At 46.9% G+C, this 17,408-nt stretch overlaps 5 protein-coding genes across 13 annotated transcripts in view; 2 read left to right on the forward strand and 3 right to left on the reverse strand.

The window, feature by feature from the left end:
- Positions 1-73: 73 nt before the first annotated feature.
- Positions 74-9,059, forward strand: LOC131885430 (protein bric-a-brac 2-like). 7 transcript variants are annotated; one of them, XM_059233471.1, is made up of 8 exons: positions 74-245; positions 2,718-2,857; positions 2,923-3,743; positions 5,042-5,182; positions 5,252-5,412; positions 6,258-6,424; positions 7,110-7,354; positions 7,452-9,059. In XM_059233471.1, exons 3-8 carry the CDS (start codon positions 3,537-3,539, stop codon positions 8,754-8,756), a joined length of 2,226 nt encoding a protein of 741 aa, XP_059089454.1. In that variant the 5' UTR covers positions 74-245; positions 2,718-2,857; positions 2,923-3,536; the 3' UTR covers positions 8,757-9,059. The 7 variants fall into 7 exon arrangements, with proteins under 7 accessions (XP_059089454.1, XP_059089452.1, XP_059089455.1 ...); XM_059233470.1 differs by lacking the exon at positions 74-245 and adding an exon at positions 374-584; XM_059233469.1 differs by lacking the exon at positions 2,718-2,857 and having other exon boundaries at positions 92-245.
- Positions 9,060-9,438: 379 nt separating this feature from the next.
- LOC131885438 (trimethyllysine dioxygenase, mitochondrial-like) lies at positions 9,439-11,208 on the reverse strand. Its single transcript, XM_059233485.1, has 3 exons — positions 11,051-11,208; positions 10,858-10,982; positions 9,439-10,760 (listed from the first exon to the last, which is right to left on the reverse strand). Exons 1-3 carry the CDS (start codon positions 11,206-11,208, stop codon positions 9,844-9,846), a joined length of 1,200 nt encoding a protein of 399 aa, XP_059089468.1. The 3' UTR covers positions 9,439-9,843.
- Positions 11,209-11,382: 174 nt separating this feature from the next.
- Positions 11,383-12,825, reverse strand: LOC131885437 (bifunctional peptidase and arginyl-hydroxylase JMJD5-like). Its single transcript, XM_059233484.1, has one exon. It carries the CDS (start codon positions 12,685-12,687, stop codon positions 11,383-11,385), a length of 1,305 nt encoding a protein of 434 aa, XP_059089467.1. The 5' UTR covers positions 12,688-12,825.
- Positions 12,826-13,106: 281 nt separating this feature from the next.
- On the forward strand, positions 13,107-14,380 carry LOC131885441 (tryptophan--tRNA ligase, mitochondrial-like). The gene has a single exon (XM_059233489.1). The coding sequence runs from the start codon at positions 13,280-13,282 to the stop codon at positions 14,324-14,326; it is 1,047 nt and encodes a 348-aa protein (XP_059089472.1). The 5' UTR covers positions 13,107-13,279; the 3' UTR covers positions 14,327-14,380.
- Positions 14,344-17,408, reverse strand: part of LOC131885444 (microtubule-associated protein RP/EB family member 1-like) — a 5,665-nt gene continuing 2,600 nt past the window's right edge. For 2 of the 3 annotated variants that reach the window (XM_059233493.1, XM_059233494.1), the window contains exons 2-5: positions 16,778-17,109; positions 15,399-15,678; positions 14,984-15,243; positions 14,344-14,891 (exon numbers count right to left, since the gene is read on the reverse strand). In XM_059233493.1, coding sequence (XP_059089476.1) covers positions 14,829-14,891; positions 14,984-15,243; positions 15,399-15,678; positions 16,778-17,044 — 870 coding nt within the window. In that variant the 5' untranslated portion in view covers positions 17,045-17,109 and the 3' untranslated portion in view covers positions 14,344-14,828. Of the gene's footprint in view, positions 14,892-14,983; positions 15,244-15,398; positions 15,679-15,996; positions 16,214-16,777; positions 17,110-17,408 lie in introns of all 3 variants that reach the window. The other variant, XM_059233496.1, reaches the window with a different exon arrangement.

The following is a 17,408-nucleotide window of genomic DNA, read 5'->3' on the forward strand; positions in this document are numbered from 1 at the left end:
ATGAGCACAACGAGGACTAGCTGGCAGCTGGCTGACTTGCGAAATGAAACGAAGAGGTTGTCCGGCGACATGCGTTCCTTGTCCATATCCGTACAAAGGTGCATGTGGACGTTAGTATTACCACCTAGCTAATGGGCATCAATCTTGTGTGCGTATGAATGTGTTTGTGAGTGATTGCTTGTGCTGTGATCTACGTCATCTTGGAGAGTCCAAGTGCGATTATCCTTGCGCTTTAGTCTCATAACGTGAGTAGCACTGGCTGGTAAGAATTGATAACTCGTACATGAGGATGATGCATATACATGCATAGAGGATGCTGAATGATCGAATAATCGTTCGTAGTGTGTGTTCAAGTAGAAGTGGTAATAGTGTCTGTGGTAGTACGTTGGAAACTGGTGACTGGTGACTGGCCAACAGAGTTCACTTTGATCACCTCTTACATAGTGCATCCAGTGCCGTTTCAAAAAGCTAAAGAACCAAACATAAACGGAGACCAGTGCGTGGAACGGCGGGAGGAAAACTTTCCAAAGAGCCTTTGTCCATTAGTGTGGAACATTGGCAGTTTTTTTTTCTTTCTTTTTCGGGTAAGTCCATCCCTTAGGACCAGGCTTGTACTGCTTTCTTCAGAGAGCCTTGCATGTACACATGGGCCGTGAGGCAATTCTTCCCAAAGTAAAATCAAAGAGAAAGCGAGCGTGTATGCAATTCATAGCACAGGGGTGAAAGCAAGGCTGTTGTTTCTTGGTTGTACCATACCATTGGACCATGATGTATAATCAAACCGGAGACACTATACTAGCCCAGTCCTGGCTCCCTTCCTAGCATAAATCAAAGTCCTGATACCAAGCGGGGTAAAAGTGCAAACCAGTGGGATTTGTGTCTTTCATATTTTGCACTCCATCAAGAGTGCGTGTTTAAGGATATGTTCCAGGAATGCTCCAGACTCAACCCTCTTTTCGGCTGAAATGTTGTTGTTGCTCAGCTTGTAGTGAGAACAGTCATTGCTCCTTTGAGGCTAAAGGACGAGTTGGAACAACGAGAAGTACAAACAGGTCTTAAACCTTTGGCCCATGTTGAGCTTGTCTACCTGCTCGTCATGTGGAACCCATTGGTCGGCCCTCAGTCTCAAGACCGTTGTGAATTGCAGAGTTTGGGTTTGTTCCACCATTTCCTTTAGCCTGGAAAGTGACAGAGGCTTTCTCTATGATTATCAAATGTATTTATATATACTATATATAAACACCAAAGAGTGAAAGTCTCTGGAGTTCCTCCTTGCCTCGGAACATGGGGCTTTCTCTTGCCTCCGGGATAACTCCCAGTCTACCTACCCAATCGAGCGAGCGAGTACGGTCAAGGCTACTAGCGAGCGAAGGCTGCAACCTTGGCTGGAAGTTCCATTGAAGGGCATGCATGAGACTTGCTAAGAGGGAAGGCCTATGGCGTCCCACAAGTCGTGGATAACTTGACACATGGATGAGGCATGACAATAATAGGCACGTTGTGGGTGCAAAATAACCAAGAGCAGTCTATCCACCTAAAGTAAAAACAGTAAACAAAAGAAGGGAGCGTGTTGCAACATTTTAAAGGGTTTGATGATTGAGGATAGGCAACATTTCATCGTTGATAGTAATCGAGAAAAAGCTGCCCATGTTTTAGTATTACAATATCAAGCTCTTAGCAGATTAGGACTGAACTAAATAAAACAGACTAGAAAGGTAAAAAAAGTTAGCACAGCGATACTGGTCTATGATTAAAACTAAACTTATTATCAGGGTGTTCACTTTTGTAAACTGTCTCGGCTCCAAATTCATTGGAAATTCTATTTCTCAAGGGAACTCCTCCCATTTCAATTTTAACTCGGGCCTCATGAAAGTGACCTTTAACAGAAAGACGCATATTATTTCCATATTGGGTGTGTGTACCAAAGTACAACATTTCTGTAGTTTTTTATGTCATTCATTGACATTCGTTAGTCTTTGTTTTCATGATTGAAATCGTTCTCTACTGAGAATATATTGCGAAGTTATGAGGCTAAAAAAGCTCACCCATACCACGTCTAGAACACTGCTTTGCCTTGATTTGACATATTTGATTTGACAACAATTGGAACCATTAGAATAACATTTTAATGATGTCTAAACCTTTTGCATGCACAATGTGTGTTAATGTGTGTGTTTGTGTATGTATATGTGTGTGGTACATATTTGGCACTTTGGTACCGGTTGTAAGTGTTCAACCTGTGTGAGGTCAGGATACCAGGATGAATCCGCCCTTGGCCTTGCCAAGTCTCCTCCCTCTAGCGCTTCCATTCAGATCCAACCTTTGATTGCCACTCACTTCAAAGGACTTACGTACCTAGGCCAGAAACTAGTCGGAGGCAAGCGATCTTCACGCGTGTCCTTGCTCGTTGATTGTGATGGAAGGCCAAAATACTTTTATACACTACGTACAGAACCGCGTCTAATCAATTGGATTACCAAAGTGCCTGGATTGACAGACTTGGAGTATCACAGGAATAAAAGCAGGGAAGCCTTGGTTTTGAAAATTCTAGAGCAAATGGCGTAAGCAGGCTTGAAAAGTGTGGCGAGAACAAAATGTGTACATGTACGTGAACAACGGCATTAGGCTGAATTATAAAAATATGAGTTATGTCGAAGTGAGAGTCCCCATACGCTTGCTATCTTCTTCTGGCCTTCAAGTTAGTTCCTCTCTTCAAGGCCTGCTTCATGCCCCCCTCCCCCTCCCCCCTCGCTTTCCTCCTGCAGCTGAAGAGGCGAATAAGTTGTGAGGAAACGATGCAAGCCCTACTAGTAAACTATACACAAGGAACAGACGGACACACACATACAAAATCCATGTGCGTACCTCCGTGCTACCTACTATTATACTACTATTGCAGAACGACGTCTATTCTTGTTGCAGAGCTCGCTCAACAGCACCTCTCTCCAAATCACGAAGAATCCCAGACCCACAATACCTCTTACATACGGGAGTTGGAACCGTGGAACCAGAGATCTCTAGACCTCGAGGACACAGCGTTAGAACGTGAGGAGCAAGAGAGGAACTGGGAGGGAACAAGAACAAGAAGAAGAGAGAGCCAGATGAGAATGATGATGGTGACGATGAAGCAGGGGAGAAAGAGGAGGCAGTACACCACCAACACCAGCCAAAATGGGACTCTATAACTCTCGTTTAGTGGTGCTTCAGTGCGTCTCAGTGTCATGCTCCTCGAGATTTCTTGACTGATTTTCCTACGATCCACTTGTTCCAGGAATACGCACAAATACAGGGGCCCTAGTCTAGAGTGAAGTGATGCAGTGCTACTGATGATGATGATCACGATGATGATGATTCATTGGGTCTCAACTGTTCACACCAACAGATTCTCGCCAGAACAGTGACTCGTGAGAGTGTCTGGACACCTTTTTTGTTCTGCTTCTGCTCGTTGGGATCGTCAGTGACTCACCAGGTGAGAAATTGAGAGCTCCCAGTGCTGTGCACCCAGCCGTGAGTGACCCTAGTTGAGCCGTGGTGGGATGACCTCAAGTGCTCATAGTGGCCCCTCAGCGGGCGCGGCGGGTCCAATGTACAATCTACAATGGAATGACCATCCTAACCAGTTAGTGGCCATGTTTTCGAATCTATTCAACTCGACCTCCTTGGTGGATGTGACCTTGGCAGCTGAGGGAAAACACATTGAAGCCCACAAGATGGTGCTCTCAGCTTGCTCGGATTACTTTAGGGTAAGGCTCAAATGGTTGTAGATAAAAGAAGAAAGAAGCTAATGTTGTTGAACCTTATTTGATGTACAATTCTTGAGTCGACCGATCCGTCATTTATACCATCGTTAGTGTAAAATCAATATCGGAAGAACAGTCGGTCGGTCGGTCCAATGTTTTCGGCCTTGAAACCACCCATTTCGAATATTTGAACCCGGTCATTACCCTGATCATATCGCTGCATATCGTATAATTCTAATGACCGAGAGACCAATCTCACTGAAAACCATTATTCTTGATAGGTAAAGGTAATCGAGTATTGATTATCACAAAAGCTGGTGATTGAGCGCTCTTTAGGCTCCTCTTTAGATATTAAGTCGGATTGGGATGAGGTTCTCTTGGCTGCTTCAAATCAAAAGTTGGCTCAGGTTTTTGGCTACATTTTGAAAACGTTTAATCCCGCAGTAATCTCTTCAGCTTGTGTTGGGAAGCGACTGATCCCATTTGAAGTAATCGAAATGCTCGAGAATACGTTTTCGATCTCGGATATAGGTTCGTGTGTTATTTCGTTGAATGCGTATACTAGACACGCACAGGTAGTGCATAGTACATATACAAGCAGGAACCCTTGGAGACTTGCCTCCTATAATTCCAAGCAATTGAAAAGCAATTGAATAGTTCCTTAGCTCATTGACCTGAACTATGCAAGATGTTAAGATCAGTCAGTCAATTTTACCCGAACGATTGAGCAATGATATTTGTACAATTTTTTTTGGAAGGCTCCCACATGAGATTTCAAAGTGTATACAATCTTCAAAGTTTACAATGAATGCGTGGGGAAATGAAGATGATTCTAAGAATCAAGGTGTTGTCTCAATGGATGATCTTTGCCACCACTCTAAATACTACGTTGATTGAAGAGCATCAACATTAAGCGATTATCAGCTGTTTGGAACAAAATCGCGCTCTCCAATTTCCTTCCGTCTTGAATACTCGTTCAAACTTTGTACTCGTACAAATATATAGTAGTAGTTCAATGAATCAAGAAGGAAGTGAATGTATGCATCGCTTTTCCTCTCTCTCCCAATCCGAACAAAAGCATTCAGGATCTTCTCGAGCTTTGTTTGCGAAGGGGTCAAGTTCGGAATTTTTTCATGTCAATCGCTTCATAAATGAAGGAGAGTCGAGAGCAAGAACTATCTTGAAAATAATCTTGTTTGCTGCAAAGTAAGCTCTCCTGACAACACTTCCTTCCTTTTTCCCAATATTTGGACAAAAAGGTAGATTTTGTTACATACACTGAACATTCTTTCTCCTTTCAGAGCCTGTTTCTGGTCAATCCCAATCAACATCCAATTGTGATCTTGAAGGATGTCCAATTTGAAGACTTGAAGACAATCGTTCAATTCATGTACCAAGGATCGGTTGAAGTGTCCTCGGATAAGATCTCAGGCTTCATTAAGGTACGACGAGCAATCCTAAATTTTTCGGTGCATACTTCCGTATTGACCTTCTACCCATTCACGTTGTAGACTGCGGATACCTTGAAGATCCAAGGTATAGGCGAGAAGTTCACGGATGAGGCCAACAAAATCATTGGAGGCTCCTCTCGGCGTTTGTTGTCGGTACCTTCGCAGCATTCGGTCAATTCGAGGCAATATTCCACCGAATCGTTGCCCGTATATCTGGACAAGTACGTAGGGTAGACGAATATATTAATTGAGGAGAAGTTATAAACAGAAAGGGAGTGAGTGAAAGACCCTTAGTCAGCAATAATCTGATTTGCTGTGTTATCAAATTAATTTATATATGGACAACCTCGACCCTCGGGATTAGCTGTCTCCTCTCAGCTCACTTGAGTCTTGAACAACGGAGAGCGAGCGACTTGGCTTCTATTTGTTCAATATGATGGTAAAGCCTGGATGGAACCAAATGATTTGGTCATATCTCCCACTCAAAAGTTCCCTCCATGGCCATAAAATGACAACCTTTCCATCTACTGATGGCGATAAATTCATTTGAGGAGGCATGGTGAATGAGTGAGGCATTTATCTTAACCATTAGAAGCAAGTGATGCAGGCAGAGTGCATCTAAAACAAAACTAAATTCACTATTCGATTAGGAGCTAAGTGGTTTTATAACTACTGAGAGGAAAAACTAACCGGTCTCAAACTTGCTGGAGCTCGCCTCTTGATAATGCTGGCTCAAGTACCTGCGGGACTCTTCAGAGACAAACGTGAATATCTCCATGCCGAGAACGTGCAGAATGATGCCTGGCCGTGAATTGTATGCCATTTGTCTTCTTCCAATAATGATCTCATAATTTATGTGAACGTACACTTATTCATTTATTCATCTAACCAACCAAAAGAGAGCCAGCGAGTGCTTCATCAGTTGGAAGTTTATTTTCCCGTGGCCTCAATTCATTCCCACTTCTGCGGAACAAAAAGTCAAGCATGACCGGACTTGTCTAATTAAGTTTCAAGAAAGGAAAGATGATGTTGTATTAATAGTAGGTTTGTTTTCTTTTCATGGCAGAACCAGCAGCCTTTCTCCGCGTCAAGCCTCCACGGATTCAGCGCGTCAGATGTCCTTTGAATCCTCAATGAGTACCTTGATTCGAAAACAGCCCACTCCACCGGCGAGTCCGCCAAGGCATTTTCGAAAGAAATTTCGCCGATCCTCCGGATGTGGAAGTAGCAGCGGTAAGTTGGAATAAATTGAGACCTTTAGGAAGGTTGAGAGTACTCCATAGGTATATTTGCTTGATTGGCTTGCTACCCTAATACAACCACGTAGCAGAGTCCTTCCTAGCGATATTTCGTATGATGAAACTTAAAAGCTGTCGTCTGTCATGAGAACCCCCAATTGTCGTTCGTCAGCTTATTTCTTTGAAATGAGGTCAGTAGGATTAAGTTCTTCGTAAAGAGGTGTGACCCAAAATACTTGAAGGTTCCCTAGATCCAAAATGTCACTAGCTGTAATTATTTTGTCAAGAGCATCATCAATGAGGGGCTTGGAGGCATTGAAATGCCCCCTCTTGGAAACGTCACTTCGGGAGGTTCCACGAGAACGTATGAACTGTCTATCAATTGCTACCACAGAAATGATTAGGAAATGGTTTCATGATAACTCTATCATTTAGCATATAAGTACCTATTTGTTATGTAGATGCTTTCTGATTTCAAAATGGTCCGATAGCCTCGTTCGTTATTCGAATGTGAAACGGCCGTGGTTCAAATACATATAATGAAATGTCTCAAATGAAACGATTGCAGTGCTTTTCAGACCTCTCTGAACCTGATCTCTCTTTTTTGAAAGCTTTAATTGACAACTGTAATTCTTGTTGATACATTGGGTCACACGTTTCCTTCCTCTTATCTCTCCTAGATCGAGGCAATTCCTTGGAGGACGATCGCTCTCCCATTCATCCGGCTCAACGACCCGGAGCCTCATCCCCGGCGATTCAACTTTCCCCCAATCGACAGAGCTCTTCTTCCACGGATCCCGACGCTAATTTGGCGGTTGGGAATCATGCCAAGAAGAAACGAGAAATATTCTCGGCTCGCTCGTCTAGATCCGGGGGATCGAACAAGAGTTCGGTTAGCGATTACTCGCGGGATCAGAGCTTCCGGGTAAGAGGGGGAAAACCTTTGGTTGCCCGATTTTGTGGTTAACTTGTGATTTGGTCGAGGAATTCGCAACTTATGATGATAGTTGTTCCCATTCTAGCCATTGGAATCATCGGGATCGAGTGGCCAAAGTCACAGCATTAACCAGAGCCAAGAAGAGCCAGGCTCTAGTTCCGCCGCAACCGCATCCAATGCACAATCCACGGGTCTTACCTTGGGACTGACCGTGCCTTCTTCGGGTCGGACTTTGGCCCGAGCCCAATCGGCGGGCGAGGCCACCTCGCCGATTGCCCATTCAGCCTCCAAGCGGAGTCGGTTCCTATTGAAACGTCAAGACTGTACCGAGAAAGGCATCGATCTGACTACAGACACTAGCCAAGAGAATGACTCGGGGCCTATCCCGGCTCCTACGGCCAAGTCATCTCCCAATAGTCCATTGATGGGCTTATCGCATGGCACTCATTGTTCGCCTCTGGATGTGAAACCTGAGCCCTCTCTCCACCTTTCGCCTACCTCCCCTTTATCTTCGACGGTTTTGGGCCCCTCGCCCGTTCCCAACTCTTCTTCCGCCCTCGTGAAACAAAAGTCGAACGAGTTTCTGTTGAGTCCTCCCAAGCCTTCGTTTCATTCAGTGTCTCCCTACGCCGATTCGTCGGCCATGCCTCATGTGCCATCCCCCAGTCTGCACAAGCTACCAGCGGTCCGGGTGACCTCGGATGTGCCAGAGAGTATGGATCAATCCCCGCCCAGAATGCCCGCACCCAACATGAAGCTCCTGTGCCCTCCCGAGTTGAGCGAATCGCGGCGGAATCCCCTACCTAAACATCGATCTTCCTCCACGGAGGAGCTTACCTACGGCGGGGGAGGTGGACCGCATGTGGGACATTTACCCCATGATATCCATTCTGGAAGCTATCATGGCGGAATGTCCTTAATCCCGGTGACGAATCCGATCTCCACATCTTACGAGTCGATCTCGATCAATTACGGTTCACCTGGGAATGGGAGTAGTTCGGGAGGGGGAGGGGGCATGCTTGGTCCTTCCCACAGCATTCACGATCCTTACTCAATGGTGGGCAGTAGCCATCACCATTTCTCGTCGCCCCAACCAAACATGCCCATGGGTCTTCCCAATGTGAGTGGGGGAGGGATGATCTCATCACTTTCCCTGTCGACCACTACCAATTTGACCTCGTCCAATCCCGTCGAGTTCAGCCATGTGCCCAAGGGTCGCGATGGGCCTGCGTTAGGCTGCAACCATTGCTGGAATAGTACAGACGGGAATGGTCGGATCCTGAGGAGGAAAACCAAATATCAGTGCGTAGAATGTGGAGTGAATCTGTGCATTGTACCCTGTTTCCAGGAGTATCACAGCGCACGAGAGCGCGAGGCCTCTCAACATTGAGGTGTCGTCATCGAAATTTTGCCAGCAATAACGTGGGCATGACACATGCTGAGCATCCTAAGTGTACCCTCCCACTCTCCTCCTCCTCCTCCTCCTTCACATCACATCAACCCTAATAAGCCTTTCACTTTTAGGATGGATAAAAGAGATGTCTCTCGACGCGCCAAAGTTGACGAAACCCAGTCTATTTTTCACCACTCGTTTTCTCTTGCATTTTGAACTGCGTTTAAGAACATACCACCGATATTCTCTCCCCACTCAATCCCTGTTTCAGAGCACAAAAATGCATCTCAGTTGTAGCCATTCCTCTCTCCATTTTCAATCTTCACTTTCTACTCGTTCCCAAATATCATAACCTAGGTTATTCGAAGAGACTGGGCCATGCTCTCTCTGAAATGTGAATTCAAGGGATCACAAATTACAAAACATGTTTATCACAAACCTTGAACACTTTGAACACATCAGGTTCACTTGCGAATAGCCATAACTGTGCAATTAAATGTAACCGAGCAAGTCACCTGATTCTACTAACGCAGTATGAAGACGTGATCAGCCTTCTTCATTTTATTTTAGTCAATTACTCTGTGAAATCTGTGATATGTACTTTTTAATGATCAGGGTACTTTCAGCTCATTTGCCGAAAAGTGAAACAGTGAGACATGGAAAAAAAGTAGCAACGGAACCTGGAAATTGGGAATCCCAGATTTTTATTGGAGAAAGGTGGTTAATACAAGAACACTAACCAATTCGCTTCTTGCTCTCATCATTATTTTTTTAATTTATGCTCGGGAATGGATGGCTTTCTTCGAGACTGAGAAAGGGAAAATAATGTTGAACTGCTTTTTTTTATCCAAGCCAAAAGTCGCAGAAAGGCAATGCGCAAATTGAAGAAAATAACATTTGCCAAGAGCGGCGCTGAGCAACCAAATACAAACTCCAACCTAAAGTACAGTTGGAACAACTAAGTACAACGACATCGAACCTCGTTTCTTTCGATAACCCCCCCACCCCCTCATCATCATGATCCTCTTCCGACAATAAATTGCTGTGACAAGTCATATATGAAAAGAGTACTCGTTCTCTCTACTCAAGCCAGATCGAAAACTTTGGCCCTGCTAATAAAATCCGAGCGGTTCACGTAACATCCACTCATGATTCGCTGGCCTTGAAATCCGGTCCGACCATGCATAACACGCCAATTGTCGATGAAGAGGACCGTTCCCGGATGGAGTTGCACTCTCATCACATTGGTCTCATCTACAATGAGGGCGGCCAGCTCCCGGTAGTATCGATAGAAGAGCCTTTGCTCGGACAGGCCCATCTTGTGAGGAGCTCGATCGTAGACATTGAATCGGAATTGCTCCAACTCGTCCGAGATGGGATGATGCTTGAACACGTAATCCACGTTGTAGTAATGTTCCTGGGGCTCGGAACGGGAATGAATATACTCGGCTTCCAAAGGGGTCTTTCGAAAGAACTGATACGCATCCGGGTTGGCCTTTTTCAAAAGCTCAGCAATCTTGAAACCATCCACCAGGATATTGGCTCCACCTCGAGCTGCCGGCTGAAGACAATGGAAAATTTGCAACCCAAAGGCCTCGTTGTAGTAAGTTGTGTCGGTATGGGCCCCCAAAGCAACGTTTGAGTAGGACGAATCGGAAACATCCTCTTTCTCTTCGTTCCGCAATTCAAACATTTCGCCGTAAATGGTTTGAGAAACAGGTACCATTCGCTCGACCGTGAGTTTGGTGGCTTTTGTAGTGGGTTCTACTCCATCAACCATGGCAAATCCGTGCTCACGGATGCTTCGAATCACCTTCTCGACACCTTTGGCCGAGTCCATGAACTCTTGGAAGTCCGTGTTGGTTTGGGAAGATTGGGGTAAGGTTGGAATGTTCCATGGAGTTCGTTGGATTGGACTCTTGAACGCCTGTTTGCGATTTTCCTGACCAGATTGTCGGATCAACCATTTCAAATCGTATGTTGAGACATGACCATCATTCCCTACGCACAAACGATTCATTTCCATAAAAACGGGTTTGAGCGTCACTTGTCAAGAAACGAATTATGTATTGATGGAAAGGCGAATATCTATTCTTACAGGTAATGCTTAAAACGTCATCAGCGCCTTGGATCACTTGAAACTTGAATGGATGGACATCAGGGTTGATGTCAAGAATACTTATGGAACGTTGGTGGGTGTCACTATCATAAACTGACGGATCTCTGTGAAAATAACCCTCCAAAAGTCAGTTTCAGACGAGTACACTCGATCCCTTTACATGCTGACTTACCGACAATGATCACGAAGCCACTCGAAAGTGAATTTATGCTCGAACCCATTGGTTTGGGCGGCAATGCTCAAATGATCAGATCCCCGACTGACATGGTATCCAGCCCAGATCATTCGCTGGGTGCTTTGAGGAATAATTTTCAATGGTCTAGCCCACATGTCTGAATTGATCTCGAGTACATTGGTCAATGACGGTAGGCATCGAATTCTGCCTCTGCTCACGCCAACCTGTCAAGCGGGTTTCCTTATCTGATGACCAGGTCGGGAAGTTCACTTTTATCATAATCAACTCTCTTTACGAAGAGGCGTCATAACTCTTATTCGGGTTGGGCTCTAATTGAACCAAAAGCTGAGAGATAAACTCGGCGTGGAGAGAGATTGGACAAAGTGCCAACACCCAGGTGGAATGTACACCATGTCACCCGGTTCCAGGACGCATTCAAAACCTTCCGCTTCTTTGAATAACGGAAATGAATCAAAATCAGGCCGCTCCAGGTCAATCCGACTAGTGTTGGACAGTAAAAAATCGGCATGAGGATATAGACGAGGGGTTTGGTCGGCGTGGTAAATACGGATGTATTTTCGGCCCATCACTTGACACAACATATTATGCTTGGGATCCGTGTGGAGGGGCGATATCGTATCGCGCGGTCCAAACCATACATTGATGTCCACTCCATCGGCGTCCTCATTCTCACCGGTATAACAATAATCCGGAATGAGAATGTCCGCGCTAAGTTCCGGAATCTGTTCCAACAATGGATGTTGAGCCAAATAGCCTCGTGGCTGGGGCGGTTTAGGCGTGAGTACATACTCATCCAGAAATTGATTGACCGTCATCAAGGTCTGGGTCCAATCGGGGTCGGTGTACTTGGACCCTAATTCGACGGGCACGGTCCGATAGCCGGCCACCCGACGGAGATACGCCAGGGTCCATTGATGAGGTCCGGGTGTCATAGCCGGCCAATCGGCCATGGCTCCCACCAAGAGGACTGATCGAGCCGGAATTCGGTATTGACTGACAAAGGTCAGGATTGAAAGGTCCTGTTTGACGGGAAGAGCCTGAGCCCGACCTTGGGCCCGAATTTTTCGACTGGCCAAGGGCGTGAAGTTGGTGTGTAGCGCCCGCTTTGACGCGGGTGGCCCATGCCACAACATGCGGGCAAGTTGAGCGGCTAGGCGATTCAAGAGATGGTCGGCCAATGGGTAACCCATGAGTGAACCCATGTCGCAGATCTTGATCAAATCCGGCCACACGGCCCAACGCTCATCGGCCGCACAACGGGTGGTTAAAGCCAAGAGATATTTGAGCTTCAGCAACGAGACTAAAGCGTAGAATTGCCGCCAGGTCAACGCCACGGCGGACCAATGGCCCGTGTTTAATTTCTCCCAGATCCGATCATGCAAGGCCCCCAATGCCGGGTAGGAGCCAATCCAGGACGAGGCGGAGGCGGAGGCGGGGCCAGCACCGGGATCGTCGCGGGTGGCGGCGATGAAGGCGTGTAGCAGACGGCCAATGAGCCGGGCCTCGACCGAGTCGAGCGCAACGAGCGGCGGGCAACAGTCCCGTAAAACGGACGCATCCAATCGGCTCAACAAGTCACGGGTTTGGGACAGACTTTTATCATCATCGGCCATGATCCCGAGGCGAATAACGCGATCCCGCGATCCAGCCGTCCCAGGGCTCAGCCCAGAAAACACGGACCTATCTCTTAGTTTAATGAAGTGGTCAATGAAGCTAGGTATTATTCAATCAACCGAGCGAGGTGGGACAGGAGCGCACATGGCACTGCTCAGGGTGACAAAGCCTAGGAAAACAAAAGAGGATCAGGCTGACAGGGTCAGGCCTTCAGAATGAAGTCAAATGTTGTGACAGGCCAATAAGACCAGGCTCGGGGCAGATACACTCATCCGGATGTCATTCATTGCCGACAGGTTCTGCCCGGGCTTGACCGAGCCTTCCCCATAGACTAAGGGCCCTGTGACCAGCCCACCCTCACCCTGATCATGTTGACATGTGGTCTGGCCTAGACTTCATCAGCTGAGCCAGACCCCAACAAATAAGTAAACACGGTAAACACACGTCCAAACACAGAGAAGCTCAAGCTGACTTCCATCGACGTGAGAGTGGAGAGGTCCGACTGCTGGGTGGGGACGGACCACGGGACGGATCGACCTGAGCGGCGCTCTCGGCCACCCGTTGAATCAAGACAGGGCATTGAAGCGGTAGATGGCGTCTCAAATTATCCAGACAGCCGTACCCCGGCTGTTTTCGGGCATTCAGCCCACCGGCGCACTCCACCTGGGCAATTACCTGGGCGCGGTTCAGCGGTGGGTCCAGGTGGTCCAAACCGGCCACTTGGCCGGCCAGCACTTCGCCACGCCCCAGGACCGTCTCTTCAGCGTGGTCGACCTGCACGCCCTCACCCTGCCCCAAGATCCCGCCCGCCTCCGACGACACATTCTCGACATGACCGCTTCGCTTTTAGCTTGCGGCTTGGATGCCGAGCGATGCATACTTTTCCAACAATCCGATGTGTCAGCCCACGCTGAATTGGCTTGGCTCTTGAGCTGTTTCTGTAATATGCCTCGATTAAGCCGATTGACGCAATTTCGCGAGAAATCCGCCCATTTAACCGAAGTGCCCTTGGGCCTATTCGCTTATCCGGTCTTGCAAAGTGCGGATGTCCTCTTGTACCGAACCACCCACGTGCCCGTGGGTGAGGATAACCTCCAAAATTTGCACATCACCGCCCAGATCACCAAGAGTTGGCATCATCGTTTGGGACCGTTTTGGCCCGAACCCCAGCCTTTGGTCTTGGCTGGACCCGCCGCCCGCTTGAAGAGCCTGCGCCAACCCACCAAGAAAATGTCCAAATCCGATGTCAATCCCAAAAGTTGCATCTTTTTGGACGATACGCCCGACCAAGTGTTGACCAAATGTCGGAAGGCTGTCACGGACAGTATATCCGAAGTGAGTTACGACCCCGAAAACCGACCCGGCGTGTCGAATCTGGTCACGATTCATGGGGCCCTGACCGGTTTATCACCCACGGACATTTGTCAACGGGTCCAAGGTCAAGACACGGGTCAATATAAATTGATCGTGGCCCAGGCCTTGAATGATCACCTCCAACCCATTCAGGAACGAAAAGCCCATTTGCTCCAGCATCCGAAGCACATTCAGCAAGTCTTGGATCACGGCGCGGCTCAAGCGCGCGAGATCGCCGCGCCCAATTTACTAGCCTTGAAACGCATCCTGGGATTGAAGTCCTGACCAATTCCCGCTCGATGTTATGTAAGAGAAATAGACTCTTTTTATTCTGGATAATGTGTCCAAAAAATGCATCATAGTTTATCATCGAGAACTCTTCGTCCGGCCTGAGTTAAAGGAAAAAAAACCGGTGAGTTGTTTCAGACGCCTGAACGATTGACCCGGGATGATACGACCCGCGGGTCGAGTCTATGTGTAGTCCACGGGTGGTTGTTGGTTCAGGCCCTGAGCGTTTAAAGAGGCATAAAATTGGTAGATGTTGCGAAAGAGGAGCATCGCCGGTAAGAATTAGCGCGAATACTTTCGAAATTTCGCAAGTGGTGGGCGAAGGATTAAATCTTATTATTTCTTCTGAAGCGCGTTGGGGTTGGCAATATAATGATTCATGCTGTTCGTCGGACTGATCTCTTTGTGGTTGAGGCAGTTCAATCTGGACACTTTTCGGTTCGCTCTTTCTAACGAAAAGCAAAGTTCATATTTTTGGCGTTACGACGAATGGACAAAGTTAGTAGATCTCCTCCTCAGGAGGAGGTGGGGCTTCCTCATCTTCCGGAACAGCAAAGCCATCCTAAAAACAAGTTGAAGAAGCATCTCAAGTACACGGTTAGAAGAGCTGGATCAGTTAAGAATGATTGTTGATTGGGTCCCTTTATCGCTTACCTCAGTGGCGTAGAGCACTCCTAGAATCCGGGCAATCATTTCGCCACCAACAGTTTCGTACTCCTGGCCAATGACCTCGATGTCACGTAATTTGCCAAAATAGAAATCTCGTTCTTTCTCAAGACCCTCGATCGTCAACTTGCTTTCCATGAGTTGGGCGTTCAAGTCTTCAATCTGGGCCATGAGTTCAGGACTGTTGACGCTTGCTACTCGTGAACCACCCGCTGCTCTACTCACACCACCCGCAGGAGCACGCGATGCTGGAAATAGATCAAAAAGAGGTTGTTGACATAAGCACGGCTTTGGCGAGGATATGAACTAGAACGGTATCACACGTCATCCAACAACAGAGTCATCACATGCAAAACATAGTACAAAGCCGGCTATTGTGTTTGTGTCCCATTATCAATATTACCCGCTGGGGGACGACTACTGGCAGTTGCCCGGCCGGCCATTCCGCTGGTTCCATTTCTGGCAATGGGAGCGGCTCGAGGGGGTGGGGCTCCATTGCGGGGAGCAGCTCGGGCAATTCCGGAAGACCGTGCTCCACCCATGCCCAGCTCTTCGCCTCCACGCATGGCACTGGCATCGTATTCGGCCCCATCCCAATTGGCATCAAAAAACTTTTTGAACCATTGGATGAATTCAAAGTTGTCCTGGAAGCGCCCTTTAACCAACTTGTCGACAGGGACGATCTATAATGAATGGGGGTAACAAGTGCAGGAGACACAATCGAGAAATCAAGAAAACATGCACGTGCCCAACTCAAGGACAGAAATTTGTTTGCAACAATGATGTAACCCAATCGTACTGACAAAATTTGAATCTGTGTAAAATATAGAAGATGCACTCCACCATGTTCATGGGAGCTTGACGTAAAACTAAAACAGGAATGTGTTCATAACCATTTCTTAAATGTAAGAGTGTAAGGGTATCTCTTTACGACCAAAAATCGGGACGAACAAGCGACAAATGAATCTCATGTAGAGTCAACTAGGAACGAACATGTTTACCATTGGGCCTTCCGCCCGGATTTCGAGGTGTGGCACGAGGCATCCCACTACTGCGGGCCGGACCATTTGAATCCCGACCTAGCTCAATCCCGCCTCGGACCTCGAAGGCATCGTATTCACTTCCGTCCCAATTGGCGTCAAAGAACTTCTTAAACCACTGAATGAACTCGAAATTGTCTTGAAAGCGACCCTTTATCAGCTTGTCGACGGGAATTATCTGGAATCATCACGCCCACCTGCTTTGAACTTTTCGTGTACAATTGTTGACCATTGGAAAGTACGTAATAGGGTACTACCGCAACAAGGACATTCCATGGTAAGAATATTCCTGACATATGGGGCCCTTAATGTAATTGTCAAACATACCATAATCAGAAGAAACTATTCGGACATATAGGCAAGCGCTGGTACCAGCACACAAACTTGCCTGCCAATGCCAGTGATGCAAAATTGGCGTTTCAAACTGGTTTTAACGAAGCTGACCTCTCCTCATATAGCAATGTGAAAGAAGGGTCAGCCTCTTAAAAACGTGTTTGAGACCCCAAACTTGCATCACTGACAATGGTACCAGCAAACAAACGAACCTGCCAGAGCTTGCCTAAACGTCCCCAGAAGTGGAGAGCTTGATTTCTAAACTGTTGTCAAATCTTTTTACCGGGATGGAGAATTATCCGACCCAGAGGATTTTAGGTGGTAGTCTTCGCTAGTACAATCCTTAAGTATAATGAATAACTGAAATAGATCAAAATGGCTGAAAGTAAAATTGTAACTTTTCACTCACTTTATCCACATTCATTCGCTTGAACCCAGCTTGAAGGATCTTGAAATTGTGAATATATTCGTGCTCCAAGTTCGTCCTGAACTTGACCTTCTTAATCTGGATGGAACTGGGGAAAAGCATGTCCATGAATTGACAGTAAGCGGCTCCAGTGCACATCTCCTCAATTTTATTGAATCGGGCATCCAGGGACTGGTTCACCCAAGCCAGCATGTCGTGTCTGGACAAGTTATCCGTGGTCACCGAGGTGTTGTACACGTTCACGGCCATGATGATGAAGGATGCGGCAAACTAAGAAATCGAACGAGTATTTTTTCAAGGGTCTCGTCTGAGATCTGAAAGGGAATGAATTCAAGACAGTGAGGAACACATTTTCGTCGAGTGCTGACACGTTTTCAGAGAGACGACTTGCATCATCGCCCTAGAATTGGCTTTAACAAATGTGACGAATTCTCTCCTCTCAAAGAAATGTCATTTCCTGCTCTAAATATTGTAATGTTACTCCTCGCATCTCGTGCTGTTTTTCCTTTTATCCGCCTTGGCCGTACAGCAGAAACCAAGTCAAAGTCGAGCAGTTTTGACTTGGACGGTGAATTGGCGATGAAGCGAACCCTAAGTTGTGTGTGGTGGACGC

The sequence above is a fragment of the Tigriopus californicus genome, chromosome 8 (assembly GCF_007210705.1).
Source record: "Tigriopus californicus strain San Diego chromosome 8, Tcal_SD_v2.1, whole genome shotgun sequence".
Classification (NCBI taxonomy): domain Eukaryota; kingdom Metazoa; phylum Arthropoda; class Copepoda; order Harpacticoida; family Harpacticidae; genus Tigriopus; species Tigriopus californicus.

Coding starts and splice junctions, on each gene's coding strand:
- LOC131885441 (XM_059233489.1), top strand. CDS start 13,280: ATGGCGTCTCAAATTATCCAGACAGCCGTACCCCGGCTGTTTTCGGGC.
- LOC131885437 (XM_059233484.1), bottom strand. CDS start 12,687: ATGGCCGATGATGATAAAAGTCTGTCCCAAACCCGTGACTTGTTGAGC.
- LOC131885438 (XM_059233485.1), bottom strand. CDS start 11,208: ATGTGGGCTAGACCATTGAAAATTATTCCTCAAAGCACCCAGCGAATG. Junction 10,983..11,050: donor TGGCTTCGTGATCATTGTCG/GTAAGTCAGCAT, acceptor TTATTTTCACAG/AGATCCGTCAGTTTATGATA. Junction 10,761..10,857: donor TGACGTTTTAAGCATTACCT/GTAAGAATAGAT, acceptor GTTTGTGCGTAG/GGAATGATGGTCATGTCTCA.
- LOC131885430 (XM_059233471.1), top strand. CDS start 3,537: ATGACCTCAAGTGCTCATAGTGGCCCCTCAGCGGGCGCGGCGGGTCCA. Junction 3,744..5,041: donor CTTGCTCGGATTACTTTAGG/GTAAGGCTCAAA, acceptor TTCTCCTTTCAG/AGCCTGTTTCTGGTCAATCC. Junction 5,413..6,257: donor TTGCCCGTATATCTGGACAA/GTACGTAGGGTA, acceptor TTTTCATGGCAG/AACCAGCAGCCTTTCTCCGC.